The sequence below is a fragment of the Nannobrachium achirus genome (assembly GCF_963921795.1).
Source record: "Nannobrachium achirus genome assembly, chromosome: 3".
In the NCBI taxonomy this organism is placed as follows: domain Eukaryota; kingdom Metazoa; phylum Chordata; class Actinopteri; order Myctophiformes; family Myctophidae; genus Nannobrachium; species Nannobrachium achirus.
Window position 1 is genome coordinate 69,819,948 of NC_137812.1, and position 19,608 is coordinate 69,839,555.

Sequence of the window (19,608 nt, forward strand, 5' to 3'; positions counted from 1 at the left end):
TGGCCAAATAAATATCATTTTGGGGGTCCTTCACATGAAAAGGTTTGAGAACCACTGACATAGTACTAGTCTGTCAAGAACAGACTAACTGAGCTCCAGTTAAGTGAAAAGGACCTTTTCTTTGACAATGGCTGGCCAGATTGCTGACATAGAAACATAGGGTTTTTCCAAAAACCCTAGAAGGATTCAAAAGACACTCATAGAATCGGGTCAAAATTCAAATTTTCATGATTTTTAAAAAAATAGCCGAGTGCCGCGCTGCGAGCTTTATCTGCTATTTTTCAATAGTTAAAGCCGTTCTGAATGGGTTAAACAAACCTCTGCCCGTTCATGCCCAGGAGGCCTGTATGTATCTCATTACCTGTTGATCTGGTGACTGCTAGAATGTTGTGCATTATTTATGTAGTCCTGGTCTATGTACTGTAGGAAGCAGGAAGTGTTGCTCAACGTGTCCTGCTGGAATTTCCTTCTCATAATAATAATAAAGGTTTTACAATAGCACTGCGCTGTGCCAAGGTTTACTGCCAGCTCAAGGTTGAATGGAGCTGTGCTCATACTGATCAGGTCATTGTCCCACTTCCCTGCACTGGTGCAAAGTAACTAAGAAGTACAATTAAGCCTGAAAAATACCTAGAAATGTTTCTATGATCAGTGGTGCTCAAACTTTTTCAAGAACCCTCGATATATATACTGTATGTCAAGGGTCTTCAACAGGGGGTCCTCCAAATGTTTGTGTGATAGAAACTTTTTTCTCCTTTTTTTATATTGACCACTTGAACCCTAGTGTCCAAATTCTGAGAACTTTAGCCAAGAATAGCAGATCTAAAAGCTTGTAGATCGGCTATTTTCGGCAAAGAGCTTTGGTGTAGAGGGGGGAAAAGAGCAGACTAACCAGTTAACTTTGTAGATTTTGATTATTATTACAAAATACACATGATCCACTTCAGCCTATATACATTTCGGCCATTTGAAAATAGCTGATCTACTAGTGCACAATGCTGACGTGATACATTGTGAGCTTGTAGATGTGCTGTTTTCAAAAGATCTTTTTGTGCGTTTTATGCATTTGAAAACCTCTGAATTGGGACATTCTGCAATTTCTGCATAATAAATACTTTCTACTTTTGGTACTACTTTAAGTACATTTAACCAGTTAACTTTGTAGATTTTGATTATTATTACAAAATACACATGATCCACTTCAGCCTATATACATTTCGGCCATTTGAAAATAGCTGATCTACTAGTGCACAATGCTGACGTGATACATTGTGAGCTTGTAGATGTGCTGTTTTCAAAAGATCTTTTTGTGCGTTTTATGCATTTGAAAACCTCTGAATTGGGACATTCTGCAATTTCTGCATAATAAATACTTTCTACTTTTGGTACTACTTTAAGTACATTTTGAAGCCAATTCTTTTGTACTTTTACTCGGGTACACTTCCATAATGTCAAATTTTTCATATTGCCTGGTAGGCTATTCTCAGTTTTCTTAGATCACAGAAATGGATTCAAGCCTACAGAATGTCCGTTCGTCTTTTTTCCTTTTTTTTAATGAATCGGTGATTCGCTGCGTTGCGATAGGAGGACGCTATAATAAATGAACTTAAATATGCAATAGCAGCAGTAAACACAGTTGTCAACTAAGCCTATGCTAGGCCTACTTCAAACTTGTAGGCTACTGTAAGCATTTTTATTTCATGAATGAATGAGTTCAACTTCTCACACAACAGACAGGCGACGGGAGGAGGAAGGCAGGATTCGGAATGCACGCACATTCAGGCGCGCGCGCGCGCACACACACACACAGATGGAGACAGCGCCGCGAGGCAGAGAGAACGAAAGAAAAAGAGAGAGAGAAATGGATCCCCACCGTACAGACTGTAGCCTACAGTGAAAATATGCGCAATGGAGCTATATGAGAGGTTTAACTTTTTAGCACGGCATGCTGATCAGTGCGCTGATGGCTTGAATTTAAGTGGACACAGCTGTACGTTTTGGTTACACATTTCATCCCGGTTATCCAATATTAATTAATAATTGAGTGACAGAGCTGCTATAGATATAGAAACGCTCGGTAAGCTGTCAGCGAGGGCTGGAATCGCGCACGGATTTGCTCAGAGCCTTTCATACACAGCGAGCAAAACGATCAGCGAGCAAAGCCCGATCTCGAGTCAGATCACCGTTTTTGTCGGCGAGCTCCAAAAATGGTCGGCGACAGCACAATCGGCGCAAAAATTCGGGCAGTGTGTTCGAGCCATAAGTTGTACCGGATATGCAGCTCAGCAAATAAAGGGCGAATTGATCCCAGTGCATGACGGAGGACGATATCATGATAAATTAAATCTCCACAATATGATTATTGTGAGTGTTTTTGATCACGATAAACGATAATATCGCGTGTAGTCCCATCCCTAGTTGTCACAAATTGTTATACGTCTCCTAGCCTGCATGTGGCCTACTAAAAATCCACCCACTGTGTTTCAGTTCAGAGTCTTCAGACTGTAAGCGGCCTGCTGTTAAAGCCAACGTGTCACAGTATCAGTTTGCACTGTGTGTGTGTGTGTGTGTGTGTGACTGTGTGTGTCTGTGGACTGGAAAAGGTGAACTTGTTTTGCATATAGCCTAGGTTTCAAAGAGGCATCAGTCTTCTTCGGGTTTATTTAACAATCCATCGTGACATAGATTACTAGTCTTCTTCCCTGTGAATTGCAAGATTTCGGGGAGTTAAACTCAAGCCTGTAGTTATAAATAAGGGCGTATGCTGGACTGGTCAGTGATTTTTATTTCTCTCTCTGGTCTGGCAAGTGAAATGGCTCGGTGACTCGGCAGAGAAATGAGTAAATGACACTCCCCTGACACACTGTACTTCCTTTGTATCACATTTGTGTCGTCGTTCGTCTACTGTATAATCTGCCTAAAATGAACGTGAAGTTATAACAACCTCACAAATTAAGAGCCAGGCCTACAATGTATGCTGAACATATCTCTTAATAAGTCTGTCTCGTACAAACTGTTTTGCCCAGATTCCTTGCGAGCCAGGCTCTATCAGTGCACTGTAATGAAACAATGACAAGGTCTTCAGTTTTACCCAAATGGTTTGACTTGAGCTGTAATAATGAACGTCATTGTAAAGAAAATAGCAGACGTGCAAGCTCACTGCCAAGAGTTGGGAGCTTGTACATCTGCTACTTTTGGTGTGATATCATGACAACCAACCAGCCAAGTATAAATAAACCAGGCATTCAACATCATAGCAGGCTTTTCTGTCCTGAAAACTCTGTGTGAAGCATTTCCATGGAGACTGGCAGAAGATCTGTGGAACAAACTAAATCCAGTAATGGTCTTGTATTGGTTTCATATCAGATGTAGTGCTCACTGCTGTCACAATTACAATGTTTAAGTGGGACGATTCATTGTCATCTATCTATAAATGCGACAAATCTCTGTCTGTTTGTTTGTAATCCGCGTATCTCGAGAACCGTTCGTCCCACCGGCTTCAGATTCGGCACGCGCGTTCCCCGCCGCCGACCCGACCCGACCCGACCCGAGGCCTCGACCCGACCCGACTCGCGGTTTTCCGAAACCGGCGCGAAACGTTCGGAATCTCCTTATGCGGAGCTGATTGTTGACATCAGGCTGTTCCGGAGGAAATCGGCGCAAGCGCTGAGTCATTGTGAATCGGCGCAAGCGCTGAGTCATTGTGACATCACTTCATAAAAGGCTCTGACATCACGTACGCCACATGAGTCAACACAAAATCTCTGTGAATGTGTATGTATGTATGTAATCCGCGTATCTCGAGAACCCTTCTTCCCACCGGCACGCGCGTTCTCCAGATATGGGCATAAAGTCTGACATCAGAGTTTTCCGCAACCGGTACTGTGTGTGCAGAGATCTTCATATATGGGCATAAGTGGACAAAGACAAACAGATGGTCAAAACGGGTCCTATGACAACAGGTATATTGGGGTTTGCATTAAAGGGTGGGGCATTCATGGGGTTTGCATTAAAGGGTGGGGCATTCATTCCCTATTTCAAATTCGGCACGTGCGTTCCCCACCGCAGCAGGTAGTGCAGTGCTCGGCCTCAACCCGACCCGACCCACGATTGTTTGAAAAAGCGACAGAAATCTCATATATGGGCATAAAATGGACGCAGATAAACAGATATCTCCATATATGGCATATATGGGCATACAATGGATGCAGAATCACAAAGATCTCCATATACGGGCATAAAAGGGACACAGACAGACAGATACAGAGATCTCAACCGGTACTGTGTGTGCAGAGATCTTCATATATGGGCATAAGTGGACAAAGACAAACAGATGGTCAAAACGGGTCCTATGACAACAGGTATATTGGGGTTTGCATTAAAGGGTGGGGCATTCATGGGGTTTGCATTAAAGGGTGGGGCATTCATTCCCTATTTCAAATTCGGCACGTGCGTTCCCCACCGCAGCAGGTAGTGCAGTGCTCGGCCTCAACCCGACCCGACCCACGATTGTTTGAAAAAGCGACAGAAATCTCATATATGGGCATAAAATGGACGCAGATAAACAGATATCTCCATATATGGCATATATGGGCATACAATGGATGCAGAATCACAAAGATCTCCATATACGGGCATAAAAGGGACACAGACAGACAGATACAGAGATCTCCATATATGGGCATAAAATGGATCCAGATAGACAGATATCTCCATATATGGGCATATATGGGCATAAAATGGACCCAGAACTATAACTGCAGTGATCTCCATATATGGACATAAAATGGACACCGACAGACAGATACAGATATCTCCATATATGGGCAAAAATGGACACAGGCAGACAAATGGTCAAAACGGGTCCTATGAAAACAGGTATAATGGGGTTTGCATTAAAGGGCGGGGCATTCATTCCCTATTTACATTGTTCCGAGTTGGCCAGGTCGCCGACTAGACGCTGGGCCGCCCGTTCTAGTACAAATAATTGCGATTAACAGTGTTTTTGGCATTGGCATTTTTAGGCTTCATAATAATCACAAATTGCACTGCAGGGCAGATATAACTTTAATATAGAAATAAATTACTGAGTCCTTTTAACTCATTTAGTGCCACCCCTTTCACCACTAGAGGGCGCCCAGTGGCCAGAGAAAATCCCATAGAGATATGCTGGTATATGCAGAAGCCCTGCAGCCATGACTTGCCTGAACACTTTCCTTTGTGCATGACTGCATGTACAGGAAGAGGATGAAGTTAGCTTGAAGTTAGCTATTGGCTACCAAGCATTTTAGAAGCCTTATTTTCGTCAACTTAGCCATGATTAAACCTTGCACACCTCATGCATGGGAAAAAAACAGAGAAGAATGAGCTCTGAAAAATCCAATGCAATCCTGGATTGCATTGGAGTGGATTTGTGCAGTTTGTTCACAGCTTTCAAACAAAAAAATCCGATTGGAAATCCGTTCAGGCATTCTTGAGATAATCGCCATTATGTTTTACATGTTATGTAAACAAACATGGCTGCCCTGTATGTTAGATGGGGTTGTATGGGGGTGGAACATGCAAAATCGCGATTGAAATCATGTTCACCAGATTTGATGGGGTCCAAAAAAAAAAAAAAAAAAATTCAAAAAAAAAAATTTCAAATTTTTTTTTTTTTTATTTTTTTTTTATTTTTTTTTATATCCCGAACTTGTTCGGGATAGGCACCCTGTGATACGATCATATATCCCGAACTAATTCGGGATAGGCACTCAATGAGTTAATAATACACTTTCAAGAAAATGTAAAGAAAATATTAAAGCTGCAAGCAGCAATGACCGGGCCCTCGCAGCTCTACCCACGTCACAAGGCCAGCAGCCAATCAGAAACCAAACAGGAAGTCAGCCATTTCGACTAATTAGTGGCGTTTTGGCGCATTTTTGGCCGTTATCACGGGTCGCACTTTAACGATAGTTTAACGTTTTTCTCAAAAAAAAAAATTTGAGATAAAAAAATTTTGAGAAAAAAAAATTTGAGAAAAAAAAATTTGAGAAAAAAAATTTTTTGAGAAAAAAACATTTTGAGAAAAAAAAAATTGAGAAAAAAAAATCTTTGAGAAAAAAAAAATTTGAGAAAAAAAAATGTTTGAGAAAAAAAAATTTGAGAAAAAAAAATTGAGAAAAAAAATTTTTTTGAGAAAAAAAAATTTTTGAGAAAAAAAAAATGTTGAGAAAAAAAAAATTATGACACCAGCCGCGAGTCTGTACGACAAACGGTTCATGAGTTATAGACGCACTTCCTGTTTGGTGAAGGGCACTTCCTGTTTGGCGAAGGAAGCGTCAATTAAGGTTAAGGACTCTTAATCAAGTCATATGATACCAGCCACAACTCTGTACGATAAACGGTTGATGAGTAACAGCCAAAAAATGAACAATCAAGTTTCGGCCAATCAGAAGAGGGGGCGGGGCTTAGTTAAACCAATTAAGGTGAAGGACACTTAGTCAAGTCATATGATACCAGCCACAATTCTGTACGATAAACGGTTGATGAGTAACAGCCAAAAAAAGGAACAATCAAGTAAGGACCAATCAGAAGAGGGGGCACTTCCTGTTTGGTGAAGGAAGTTTGACCCTTCGCCACGGGCACGCCGTTTTACAAAAACTCACGATTCGCACAACTTTTCATCGTTAAGGTGTCTTGAGTGTGCCGAGCGAACTTGAAGTTGATCCGATTAACCCCCTAGGAGGAGTTCGTTAAAGTGCGACACGTGAAAACGGCCAAAAATACACCAAAACGCCACTAATTAGTCAAAATGTCTGACTTCCTGTTTGGTTTCGGAAGTGGCGCCGGAGACTTTTTTGTGAGTCCGGACATGATACAGGTGTGTAGCGAGTTTCGTATGTGTAGGTGAAACCGTATGGTGGGGCTTGAGGCACGAAGTTTTGTAGGGGGCGCTATTGAGCCATTAGGCCACGCCACCTTTTGATTTTTTTTAAATACGAAATTTTTCGCCACTTGTGATGTGTGTGCAAAGTTGCGCAACTTTTGGAGTACGTTTTGCGGCTCAAAAACACGATTCATTCGGCGGAATAATAATCTTTGCAAATACAATAGGGTCCTCACACACTGTGTGTGCTCGGGCCCTAATAACAGGCTGTGTGTGTGTGTGTGTGTGTGTGTGTGTGTGTGTGTGTGTGTGTGTGTGTGTGTGTGTGTGTGTGTGTGTGTGTGTGTGTGTGTGTGTGTGTGTGTGTGTGTGTGTGTGTGTGTGTGTGTGTGTGTGTGTGTGTGTGTGTGTGTGTGAGAGAGAGAGTGTGAGAGATAACCTTATATATCAAACTGTACCAGTTCAGTCATGCGGAGGCTGTTTTGACATTCAAACATATCTGGAGGCAGAGTGCTAAACTTTGGAATAAAAGTAAAATGATATCTCCTCCTCCATGTCCATGGTGATGAATAAGGGTGGGTGGAGACTCCAGAGGCGGTCTGGTAACTGAGCAGAATGTTGCTGGTTCCACACCACCAGGCCACCCAGTCTTGTGTCGAAGTGTCCTTGAGCAAGAGGACCATTAATTGCTCCCCCGTCGCTGTATTAATAGCGTCCACTGCTCCTAATAGTCAGGATAGTTAAATGCAGTGGACGTAATGTATACAGTGTGCTTAAATGTACAGGGCCTTATTTTACAAGCAAACCGTCAGCTTTCGGGCAGAAAACTCACATCTCCGTATTTCAACTTTCAATATTTGCTTCATAAATGAAGGTCCTACGTCGTAGTAGAGTCACGTCACATTTTAGTGTAGAGAAAATAGCTGATCAGATCTATGTGTCTTCAAAATCTTATTGAATTCATGATAATCACAAAAATAACTAACAGTTTTGGACATACACGTTTTCCACCCGACAGCAGTGAAAATGCCAGTTGCTTCTTCTGTGAGTTGGATATGGATGCTTCTGTGAACCGCCAGTGTAACGACCTGCTGATACAGCACTACAGAATATCATCGTTGTCGGGTAGAAACCTTGTATGTCCAAAACCTTCGTTTTTTTGTTTTTGTTTTAAAACAATAGCCGATCTACAAGCACACAATGCGAGGCGTTGCGTGCTTGTAGATCTTCTATTTTCACTACTTTTGAGCAACACTTTCGTATGAGGAAGTAGGGCTTTAATTCACCCAAAGTCATACCAGTAAGACCCCCTAATTGGGAGATGAGCGACCGGCAGGTCGCATAATACAAATGTAAAACTTGGAGATAACAAGGTTTCTGCTTGACAGTGACGATATGTGTGATGTTCTGTCCACCTTACCAGCTCAGCGGCCTTATGGTTAGAGTGTCCGTCCTGACCCTAGGAGGTCTGGGTTCGATCCCCTGTCGGGTCATACCAAAGACTCTGTGACATACTAGCGTCATGTCCAGGGGGTCTGCATGTCCAGGGGGTGTACTACATCAAGCTGCCTCACGCTACAGAAACAGGAGCCAGATCCTTCCCTATGGCAGGGGTTTTCAAAGTGGGTGACGGGGCACCCTGGGGTGCCGCGACGGCAGTCAAGGGGTGCCGCGAGATAATTTGATAATATTTGGAATTTATTTTGACACTTGAAAAAATATTTATGCGAGGCGTTGTGTGCTTGTAGATCGGCTATTTTCACTATTTTAAATCGTTTTAAAAATAATAACACAAAAAGAGAAGGTTTTGGACATACAAGGTTTCCACCCGACAACGACGATTTAATGTAGGGGTTCCTCGGATAAAAAAAATATATATTCATGGGGTGCCCTGAGACAAAAAAAAAAAGGTTTGGGAACCCCTGCCCTGTGGGGCCTCATGGCTCGGCCAGGCTTACTTACTTAGTTATGTGTCCACCTTGTGTTCCAGGGGGGCGTCATGGCTGAGGAGGTCCACAGAAGCTCAGCCGCTGAGATCTCGGTGACCAGCAACGGAGATCTGGAGGACAACCCCGAGGATGTCTTCAGGGGGGTAAATAATAAAACCTGTGCAAACCCACCTTTTATTTATGTAGCATTTCAAAGCCAACGTGTTGCCCTGTTTCAAAAGTAGCCGATCTACAAGCCCTTGAAGAGTAGCATTTTGGGTGGGAAATTCTTGGAACATTTCTGCCTGTATCTATTTCTATAAATGTATTTATTTTCATTCATTCATTTTGAGTTGTGTTATTGAGCATTACTTGTAAAAGGCTGCCCCCTAGGGGCGTTTGACAAAAGCAACTGCAGTGTTCATCAATTTAGCACTTTTCCACCTGCCATCCATATCTTTTTTTCCACCTGCCATCCATATCTTTTTTCTGTTATTTCTGTTGTACGCTGAAGTACAAAATAAGGCATAAGTTACAGTTAACGGTAACATTAGTGTGGGCTGGTTATTTCCTATGCTGTGGAATGGCAGCAGGAACATGGGGTGGCAGTGTGGCTCAGGAGGTTGAGCGGACGTCTTGGAATCAGAAGGTTCCCGGTTCGATCCTTGGCTCCTCCTGTCTTAGTTGCGTGTCGAGGTGTCCTTGAGCAAGGCACTGAACCCCTAACTGCTCCCCTCCCAGTGATGAGGCTGGTGCGTCGCATGGTGCGTCGCATGGTGCGTCACATGGTGCGTCGCATGGTGGCCTCTGCCCAGGGTGTGTGTGAATGGGAGATTGTAACATATACATTAAAAAGAAAAGAAATGTGAGCACCTAGGCTACAAGCCGGACAGCGTGCCGCGGGTTCGAATCCTGATCCTGGCCTTTGCTGTGTGTCACTCACCATCACTCTCCCTGTTTCTTGTCAGGCATTAAAAAGCACTTAGGAGAAGGGTGCTGTGAAAATGCACCATTTAACATTTATTTACGTTGTGCAGCTGAAAACATGTAATGACAGTTGTATTATAACCAATAATAAGACAATTGTAAATAACTCCAGCTAACTTTCTCCACAGTCCCCTGGAGCTCTGGACCTGTCGGAGGCATCCGTCTCACCCAGCAGCCTGGCTGCCACAGAGGGCATCATTCAATCAGGACCATACAAAGGTAGAAAAATAACATGTTTCACCACTGTTTTGTTTTTTTATTTTTCTAAAGACCCAATTTATACTTAGTTACACGCTGGTGGTGTGCACACACTGAAGCCTCTATCAGAGTCCAGGGTGAAGAGCTATTCACTTAACCGCTTTGTAGTTTCCTAGCTATCACCTAGGCTTTGTTATGTATGTTTAGGTGATAGCTAGAAAACTACACCGCGGTGAAGTGAATAGCTCTTCACCCTGGACTCTGATAGAGGCTTGACACAGCGCATCAGATTGGCTATTTTCACGCTCTACACTGGCACACAACTAAGTATACAAGGATTAAAGTTGTCAGTCGCTACAACTGATTCCAGTCATTTGGAATCCATAGAAACGGGTTGCTGTTTTTGTTTCTTATTTTAACTCGCGGAGGAGAAAAGAACGACTCGAGCGTTCGTTCGGCGGCAAAAAGAGTTAGAGCATTTGTCAATATGTTTCATGAACGCAAAGGTTAAATCCTCCAATCTGTGATTTCTTCACCTGTTGGTCAGTATGTACTGTAGCACAGCAGCAACAATATTAAAACCCATTCAGAACGTGTACACAGTATTGTGTATCATTATTTTATGCTTTAACTATTGAAAAATAGCAGATATACAAGCTCACAGCGCGGCACCGAGTGCCGCGCTGCAAGCTTGTAGATCTGCTATTTTTGAAAAATCGTGAAAATTAGAATTTTGACCCGATTCTATAAGTGTCTTTTGAATCCTTCTAAGGTTTTTTGAAAAAAAATATATATGTTTTTATGTCAGCAATCTGGCCAGCCATCGTCAAAGAAAAGGTCCTTTTCACTTAACTGGAGAACTCAGTTAGTCTGTTCTTGAGAGACTACTATGTCAGTGGATCTCAAACTTTTTCATGTGAAGGACCCCCAAAATGATATGTATTTGGCCACGGACCCTCATCTTAACACATCTGGTGCCAACCCCGAGTTTCCCGAGTTTGTATTGATACCAACGCTGTGCCAACCCCGAGTTTCCCGAGTTTGGGCCGTTTAAAAAAAAAAAAAAAAAAAAAAAAAAATCAATTTTTTTTTTTCAATTTTTTTTTTTGGACCTCCAGAAATGTATTAGGCATGATCGCGATCGCGAAATTGCATGTTTAACCCCCATACCAACCCATTCTTTCAAACATGGCAGCCATGTTTGTTTACATCTGAAGAAAACATAATGGCCCATAAATCATGAATGCCTGAACGGATTTCCAAGCGGATTTTTTTGTTTGAAAGCTGTGAACAGCATCTACACACGTGGTGCATCATCTAGGCATGGGCGTGCACTTTTTACACAATTGCACAATTACATGGAAGTCTATGGTAACCATGGCAACGCGAGCCATTGAAGAGAAAAAATCATTGCAACATAAGTGTTAAGATATCTAGTTCCAGGGACCACCCAGAAGCAAAATTTGAGTTACAAATGTTTGCTTTAAAAATACACATATTCAAAAATGTGCACACATTTTCACAACTTTTTCAAAAAATAGCAGATCTACAAGCTCGCAGCGCGGCACTCGGTGCCGCGCTGTGAGCTTGTATATCTGCTATTTTTCACTGGTTAAAGCATTCAATAATTCTAGGCCTAAATGGGTTAAATGAATTGTCTCTGATGTGCATGGTGCCTGCCAGGCCCTCTTCCCCTTTTCATCATCATCATGTCTTTAATTACAAATGCTAATTGAAGCACTCGTCTCCTCGCTGAGGAATCGGCTAACGTTGCCAGTTGAGGCGGTAAATGGTTTTATAGCTTTTTAAAGTGGGTGTTTTATTCTTGGTGACACACACAGACTGACAGCTGCTGTGGTCGCCATGTCCAGTAGGGATGTGCCAGAATAATAAAATATTCTAATAATTGTTAATAGAATAAAAATGGGATATTATCAAAAATAAATAAAACAATCTATACCAAAATAAAAAAAGATATTTGAATAATCGTTCGTAATTAACTTTCATGTCCAGCAGTAGCTTTAGAACAACACATAATTCCACGTAATTCCAATGATTGAATGATGTTTTATTGCCAAAAAAACATATACATTACCATGATATATTTATAATTTGTGAAAAGGATAATATTAAAAAAAAGCTGTAGAGCTTATTTCCAGGCGTGGCACTGGACATAGTACTATTTCATGAAGGACTTAATGGAGGACTTGAAGTTAACACATGGAGCTGATTGACATGTGGTCTGCAGCTAACCTGCTCCATAGCTGCTGCAGAGTAATACATTTGTCTTTTGAATCTGCTGAGTACAAACTCAGTCTATGGAGCTCCCTCTGGTGGAATAATTGTGTACTAACTTTAGCCTAACTGTATGCTAAATTCACACCAGCAGTGCAGTATTCCGCTTCTATACGCTTTGGGTGGGAAATCAGTGAGGACACATGCATTATCTGGGGCAGAGATGCAGCAGGCAAAGTTGAGAAAGGTTCAACTTTGCCCACTGCCACACGCAAGCCAAAGCAGGCAGGCAGACAGAAGCGTGCTGTGGAACTATAGGTGTTCAAACAAAGGTGACATCATGGGTGTTACAGACATGTTATACACAGTTTACATTTCCGGTGATAAGCTTTGATCAGGGTTCCCCAATAGGCGGCCCGCGGGCCATTTGCGGCCCGCAGGGGGCTACCGTCTGGCCCACACCAACCCCAGTAATAATGGTGGTATAAGAGCAGCAACAACACTAGTATATCGTCGTTGTCGGGTGGAAATCTCGTATCTCTAAATTTGTACGTTCTTTCACAAATCATACAAGGCCGTCGCACAAAAGTAGTGAAAACAGCAGATCTACAAGCACACAACGCCTCGCACCGCGAGGCGTTGTGTGCTTGTAGATCGGCTGTTTTCACTAGTTTAAATCATTTTTAAAATGATAAATTCAAAACGAACGGTTTTGGACATACACGAGTTTCACCGACAACGACGAAAACTGTCGCTGGAGTAGTGGGAACGCCGCCGTCGCCCCCTGCAATGTTGTGGCCCTCGGCTTGGTACCCTAGACATAATTCGGCCCTTGGGGAAAACTAATTGGGGAACCCTGGCTTAGGTGTTCGGGCCAACCCGAACTCTAGGTGGGGTGCTGCCCGAACCTCTTGTTTTTGAACATTTCGAATGACGTGCCCAAAATGGGGGGCCGCTATAGGAGGTTGAACCTTGTTAAAATGGTTACTACAACGCTAACAATGTGGTCGCTCTTGAATATCTCACAGGCAGTGGCGTAACGTAACTAAGTACATTTACTCAAGTACTGTACAATTTTGAGGTATTTATTTACTTGACTGGAGTATTTCCAGTTTCCAGCACTTTTACTTCTACTCCACTACATCACAGAGGCAAATAATGTACTTTTACTCCACTGCATTTATTTGAAAACTTTATTTATTAGTCACTTTGTAGATTTTGTTTATTATTACAAAACATACGTCAACCATGTCAGCCCTAAATACATTTCGGCCCTTTGAAAATAGTCGAGATCTACACGCTCACAATTCATTATAAGCTTCTAGATTGGCCAGTTTCAAAAGATTTGTGTACAATTTATACATTTGAAAACCTGTGAAACAAATACTTTCTGCTTTTGGTACATTAAAAAGTACATTTTGATACCAATACCTTTGTGCTTTTCACTCAAGTCAATTTTGAATCGGGGACTTTTATTTGTAGCAGACTGTTTCTACATTGCAGACAGTATTGATACTCTTACTTAGGGCTGTCACGATATGACATTTTACATGACGATTAATTGTCACTCAAATAATTGCGATTAACGATTAAATTGTGTTTTTGTCGCTGATAATTACATTTCTGTTTGGCTTTTAGGCTTTGAAGTTGCACATGACAGATATGACACATAACCTAAATACACAAAGAAATTACTGACATAGTTGACAACTTGCCACTTAAAAAAATAACATTGATAGTGGAAATAGCCGATCTACAAGCTCACAACGCGTTGTGAGCTTGTAGATCGGCTTGTAGTTTGACTTTTTTCCTATTTTTTTAACATGGAAACGATTATGACTATTATGAAAAATAATCGCGATTAGACGATTATGTAATAATTGTGACAGCCCTACTCTTACTTTAGTAAAACATGTGAATACTTTGTCCCACCCCTGCTCCCAGGGTCGGTCAGCCAGCCCACGTCGCCCACCGTGGCCCCGGTGGGCCCCAGCGCCGTGGCGGCCAGCCGCCTGGCGCGCTCTAACAGCGATAGTCAGGCTGGCACAGGTATCCATGGAGACGAGACCAGGAAGATCTTTATAAGACACGGATGATATTTACTTACCTTCCACTGTGATTCACCGCCGTGCAGCACACACACACACACACACACACACACACACACACACACACACACACACACACACACACACACACACACACACACACGCACACACAACTAACCAGCAATCAACCTTTTACTTTACCTCCTCTTTACCATAAGCCTCTGTTGTTCTTCTCCACTGGCTGCTGTCCACGCTCCTGTCACAAGCACACCCAGGGGCGTCACACCAAATTCTGGGCCCTGGGTACACAAGGATTTACTGCGGGCCCCCCATGAATGCTAACTATTGAAAAATAGCAGATATACAAGCTCACAGCGCGGCACCGAGTGCCGCGCTGCGAGCTTGAAGATCTGCTATTTTTTTTTTAATTGTGAAAATGTGTGCATAGAAACCTACGTTTCCATGTCAGTGGTGCTCAAACTTTTCAGAGGGTGACGAAAACCAATGGCATAGATCCAGGTGACAAACTCACCAATCCAGCTCTGTATACTGTATGTACTGTACGTATAGTGGACAGAGTTTATCTGTCAGCACTCAGAGTGGAGCCACATTGACTATAATAAACACATTTTGTCCTCAGAGAGCTTGTTCGGTTTGGGCAAACTGAAAAAGGTTGGACTTGGTTTGAAGTACTCTGCCAGCTCTGCTCCTCATGGTGAAGTAGAAGAACCTTCTTAACCTCCTGTTAATCTGGGCTGATTCACAGTTAAAGAGATCCATCATCATTGTGATTGTGTCTTATTATAAAAATCATGATAAATAGTGATTATTCCTCTTCTTGATGATTTGGATAACCAGAATGATTCATTATACCCATTCTGTACGTCAAACTGTTGTCAAGTACACCGCTGATTTTAAAGGTGCTGAAAGTAAGTCTTAGTTAACCAGTTAAAGTTAGTTTTTTCTTTAACGGGGGTCTCTCCATCCCTCTAGCACTTCCGTAGTCTCGCGTAGCCAGACCCTTCACAGCTTTAGTAAAGAAAAATACATTTTCGGGTGGGACACCAATTTCATAAAATAAGAATAGAGAACCCATTTTACCAGCTTAAATTTTATAGCGTTCCAACTTCCAGTTCATATTTATTTTTCCAATTGCACTTCCCCTGATTGAATCAAATGGGTATACCGACCTGAATATGTATTTTCTGTTTACAAAGGGTTAGGAGACTGGAAGACCCCTGTTACTGAACAAACACTCAATGCACTCGAACACAGACAACGCTATTCAACACTTTGTTTTAACAAAAGAACATCTTAAATATATATAATAAATCCGTATTGCTGACAGGGTAAATAACGGTCTTCTACAGTAACTGGTGACGTAAACTAGTGGCTGAGATGGTTTGTCTTCTGTGTAACGGCTGGGAGGCTGAGTATTAACCTTCTCCTTGTTCCTGAAGGCTGATAGAACTTCTACTCACACCTCGCACCCATGAACGCTGTGGGAAATGAACTGATAGAACTTCTACTCACACCTTGCACCCCATGAACGCTGTGGGAAATGAACTGATAGAACTTCTACTCACACCTTGCACCCCATGAACGCTGTGGGAAATGAACACAAGCTGCTTTTGCTCAAATCTTACAAAGTATTTCTTATGATTATCCTGCTTGCTGCTACACTGCACACAGCTTGACCTTTGACCTTGCCTGCGGTTTCAGTGTTTTCCTCTTCTGCTGAAACTCTTAGCAAGGAGCTTCCACACTCGCAGGGCTGTTCTTCATTGATCCATTGATTGATTTATTGATTGGTATTTGTACTAACAAAAATGTATATAAATGTCAGTCCTTATTTTTTTTAATGATGAAGATAAGTTGGTCAACGTGGGTTCCAGGGACCCCCAGGGATCCTAGGATATGTTCCCTGGGGAGTGGGTCCATGGTCCATCATATCAGACTGGGGGTCCTTGAAATTTGAAAAAATAAAAGTTGATAATCATTAGTCACAGATATGTTATAGCCTAATCAGTGACTTCTTTCTCTCTTATGCAAATTGTCTCAACACCGTTGAGTCAAGCCTGGTTAAATGATGAAAAGACTCAATTCACCCTTCTTATAAACAGCTACAGTATATGCTGTATATGGTGCGGCCATAGCTGAATGCCTAGCACTCTGCTGGTCCCAGGTACGATTCCAGCTCTCAGCAATGTGTCAAAGTGTCCCTGAGCAAGACAACTAAAACACCTAAACCCCCTCCCCAAAAAAAAAATATATACATGTATATGTTACAGTCAGTTTGGGTAACTCAGTCAGATCGTGGTAAGAGCGCTCGTTTTGTAGTTCACCACACACCCCTACCACCACCTGGATCAATTCACTTTGATAGTCTCTTATCAGTACACCTGTGTAATTCTGCGTAGTCCCCATGAGATGGCGACCACAGCCATTCACTTGTGTAGTCGCCCAACGTCACTCGTCTGCGACCACTCTCTGTTGTTTACTAGCAGCCTAGCTCAGCTGTGTTTAGCCATTAGCTTACTATGCCTAACTCTAACCCTAACCTTAACCTCAGTAAAACTATGCCTAACCCTAACCCTAACTCCGTGGGGTGAGGCGCTATCATTCCTGCCGACGCTACGTTGTTGTCATTGTTGTGGATCAAAGCGACCGTAATTGTTCCGCCCCGCGCCGCACGACGAGCGCTCCGTTTCTCGATCTGACTGTTTCTCTATCTAACCGTGACATATATATATCTACCCTTATTCTGTGATCAGCCAATAAATTAAAGGATGATTTATACTTTTGTCACGCAACAACATCGAAATAAATCATTTGAAACACATTTGTTTTGGTTGATCAACACGTTAAGTGTGACGATGTATAAAATGAGCTTAAAGTCAGCCAGCCACCTGTCCCTCATACGTGTGTGTTTTATTGTTCAGGCACCATGCAAGGACAGCCCACCAGCGGAGCGGTGGTCCTGGCTGATGACCTGAAGAACCCTGCCATGGAGAAGCTGGAGTTGGTCAGGAGATGGAGCATCAACACCTATAAAGTAATGATCTTTATTCTGTCTGTTTCTATAACGTAATGATCTCTATATTCTGTCTGTTTCTATAAAGTAATGATCTCTTTATTCTGTCTGTTTCTATAAAGTAATGATCTCTTTATTAAGTGTGCCTGCTATGCAATAGCAAAACACTTATTGTAATCCGCCATACTTAAGTCATTAATTAAGTCATTAAGTCTTTCGCCACGAATTTCTGCACGTAATAACTGCCGCACAATTAACGCCACCGCCGCAATATATACATCAAAACGTGCGGCTCGGCCGGGAATGGTGTGCTATTACTTTTCTTTCCGATCCGCGTTACCATTGCGACGTAATTCGCAAAAAACGACGCCAAAAAACCCCATTGACTTAGAATGGGGGAAACTTCGGCACGTAATAACTGCCGCACGATTTACGCCACCCCCGCAATATATACATCAAAATGTGCGGCTCGGCCGGGAATGGTGTGCTATTACTTTTCTTTCCGATCCGCGTTACGATTGCGATGTAATTCGCAAAAAACGACGCCCAATAACTCCATTGACTTTGAATGGGGGACTCCGAAAAAAACCCAGAAACTTTGGCGCCACATAACTCTGCCACTTTTGCCTAGCAACGTCATTTAAAATGTAAAATGCTCACACAACTTTGGTCTTTTTCCGACCAATAGGGATGAGCTGTAATTGATTAAGCCCCGCCCCCTCTATGCCCTTCACCAAACAGGAAGTGCCTCTATAACTCATGAACCGTTTGTCGTACAGACTCGCGGCTGGTGTCATACCTATTCTTTTTTTCTCAAATTTTTTTTTTCTCAAAATTTTTTTTTTCTCAAAATTTTTTTTTTCTCAAAATTTTTTTTTCTCAAAATTTTTTTTCTCAATTTTTTTTTTCTCAATTTTTTTTTCTCAAATTTTTTTTTTCTCAAATTTTTTTTTTCTGAAAAAATTTTTTTTTCAAATTTTTTTTTTCTCAAATTTTTTTTCTCAAAATTTTTTTTTTCTCAAATTTTTTTTTCTCAAATTTTTTTTTTCTCAAATTTATTTTTTCTCAAAAAAAATTTTCTCAAATTTTTTTTTTCTCAAAAATTTTTTTCTTCAAAATTTTTTTTCTCAAATTTTTTTTTTCTCAAAAAAATTTTTTTTCTCAATTTTTTTTTCTCAACATTTTTTTTTTCTCAAAATTTATTTTTCTCAAAATTTTTTTTTCTCAACATTTTTTTTTTCTCAAAAAAATTTTTCTCAAATTTTTTTTTTCTCAAAAATTTTTTTTCTCAATTTTTTTTTCTCAAATTTTTTTTTTCTCAAACAAATTTTTTCTCAATTTTTTTCTCAAAAATTTTTTTTCTCAAAATTTTTTTTCTCAAAATGTTTTTTCTCAAAATTTTTTTTTCTCAAAAATGTTTTTTCTCAATTTTTTTTTCTCAACATTTTTTTTTCTCACATTTTTTTTTCTCAAAAAATTTTTTTTTCTCAGATTTTTTTTATCAAAATTTATTTTTCTCAAAAAAGTTTTTTTCTCACAAAACAATTTTTTCTCAAAAAACTGTCGTTAAAGTGCGACCCGTGATAACGGCCAAAAATGCTCCAAAACGCCACTAATTAGTCGAAATGGCTGACTTCCTGTTTGGTTTCTGATTGGCTGCTGGCCTTGTGACGTGGGTAGAGCTGCGAGGGCCCGGTCATCGCTGCTTGCAGCTTTAATTCATTAATCGTCCATGACCTTAATTGGGGCCTATTTCGCCAAACAGGAAGTGCCCCTCACCAAACAGGAAGTGACCCTTGATCTCTTGAACCGTTTGTCATACAGACACGCGGGTTGCGTCAAATGAAATAACGCTAATGCTAACACCAACCGCTACACAGACTTGCACCGCTTGCACAGACTTAGCGAGCTGCAGGCACACTTAAAATTTCTTAGAAATTTTCTCTTCTAGTTCTGTCTGTCTTGCCATAATTTGTAACCGTTTTAGAAAAGCAATAAGCCACGCGAGGTATGTGGTTACTAGGGCTGTCCTCGACTCAGGATTTATGAAGTCGATTCGAGTCGTGGGGGTTAATCCGACGCATCGACGAATCGTTTTATAGTCTACTTTGTGTTAAAAAAAAAAAAAAAAAAAAAAAAAGTGTTCCTTTAAACCACGTCAACATAATACAATAAATACATTAAGATGAATTGAATACACGGTGTTTTCGGTGATATCGGTGAGCGAGCACAAATGTTATCTGCATAGCAGTGTACAACCATAGAGTACAAATAAAACATCTCCGCTGTTTCAACTCTGCCCCGTCTCTC

The 19,608-nt window shown here is 41.3% G+C and overlaps 1 protein-coding gene across 2 annotated transcripts in view; it reads left to right on the forward strand.

The window, feature by feature from the left end:
• Nucleotides 1-19,608, forward strand: part of arfip1 (ADP-ribosylation factor interacting protein 1 (arfaptin 1)) — a 46,993-nt gene that overhangs the window by 12,749 nt on the left and 14,636 nt on the right. For both annotated transcript variants that reach the window (XM_080721231.1, XM_080721232.1), the window contains 4 exons: nucleotides 8,859-8,960; nucleotides 9,912-10,002; nucleotides 14,161-14,265; nucleotides 17,207-17,319. In XM_080721231.1, the coding sequence (XP_080577357.1) occupies nucleotides 8,859-8,960; nucleotides 9,912-10,002; nucleotides 14,161-14,265; nucleotides 17,207-17,319 (411 nt within the window). The remainder of the gene's footprint in view (nucleotides 1-8,858; nucleotides 8,961-9,911; nucleotides 10,003-14,160; nucleotides 14,266-17,206; nucleotides 17,320-19,608) is intronic.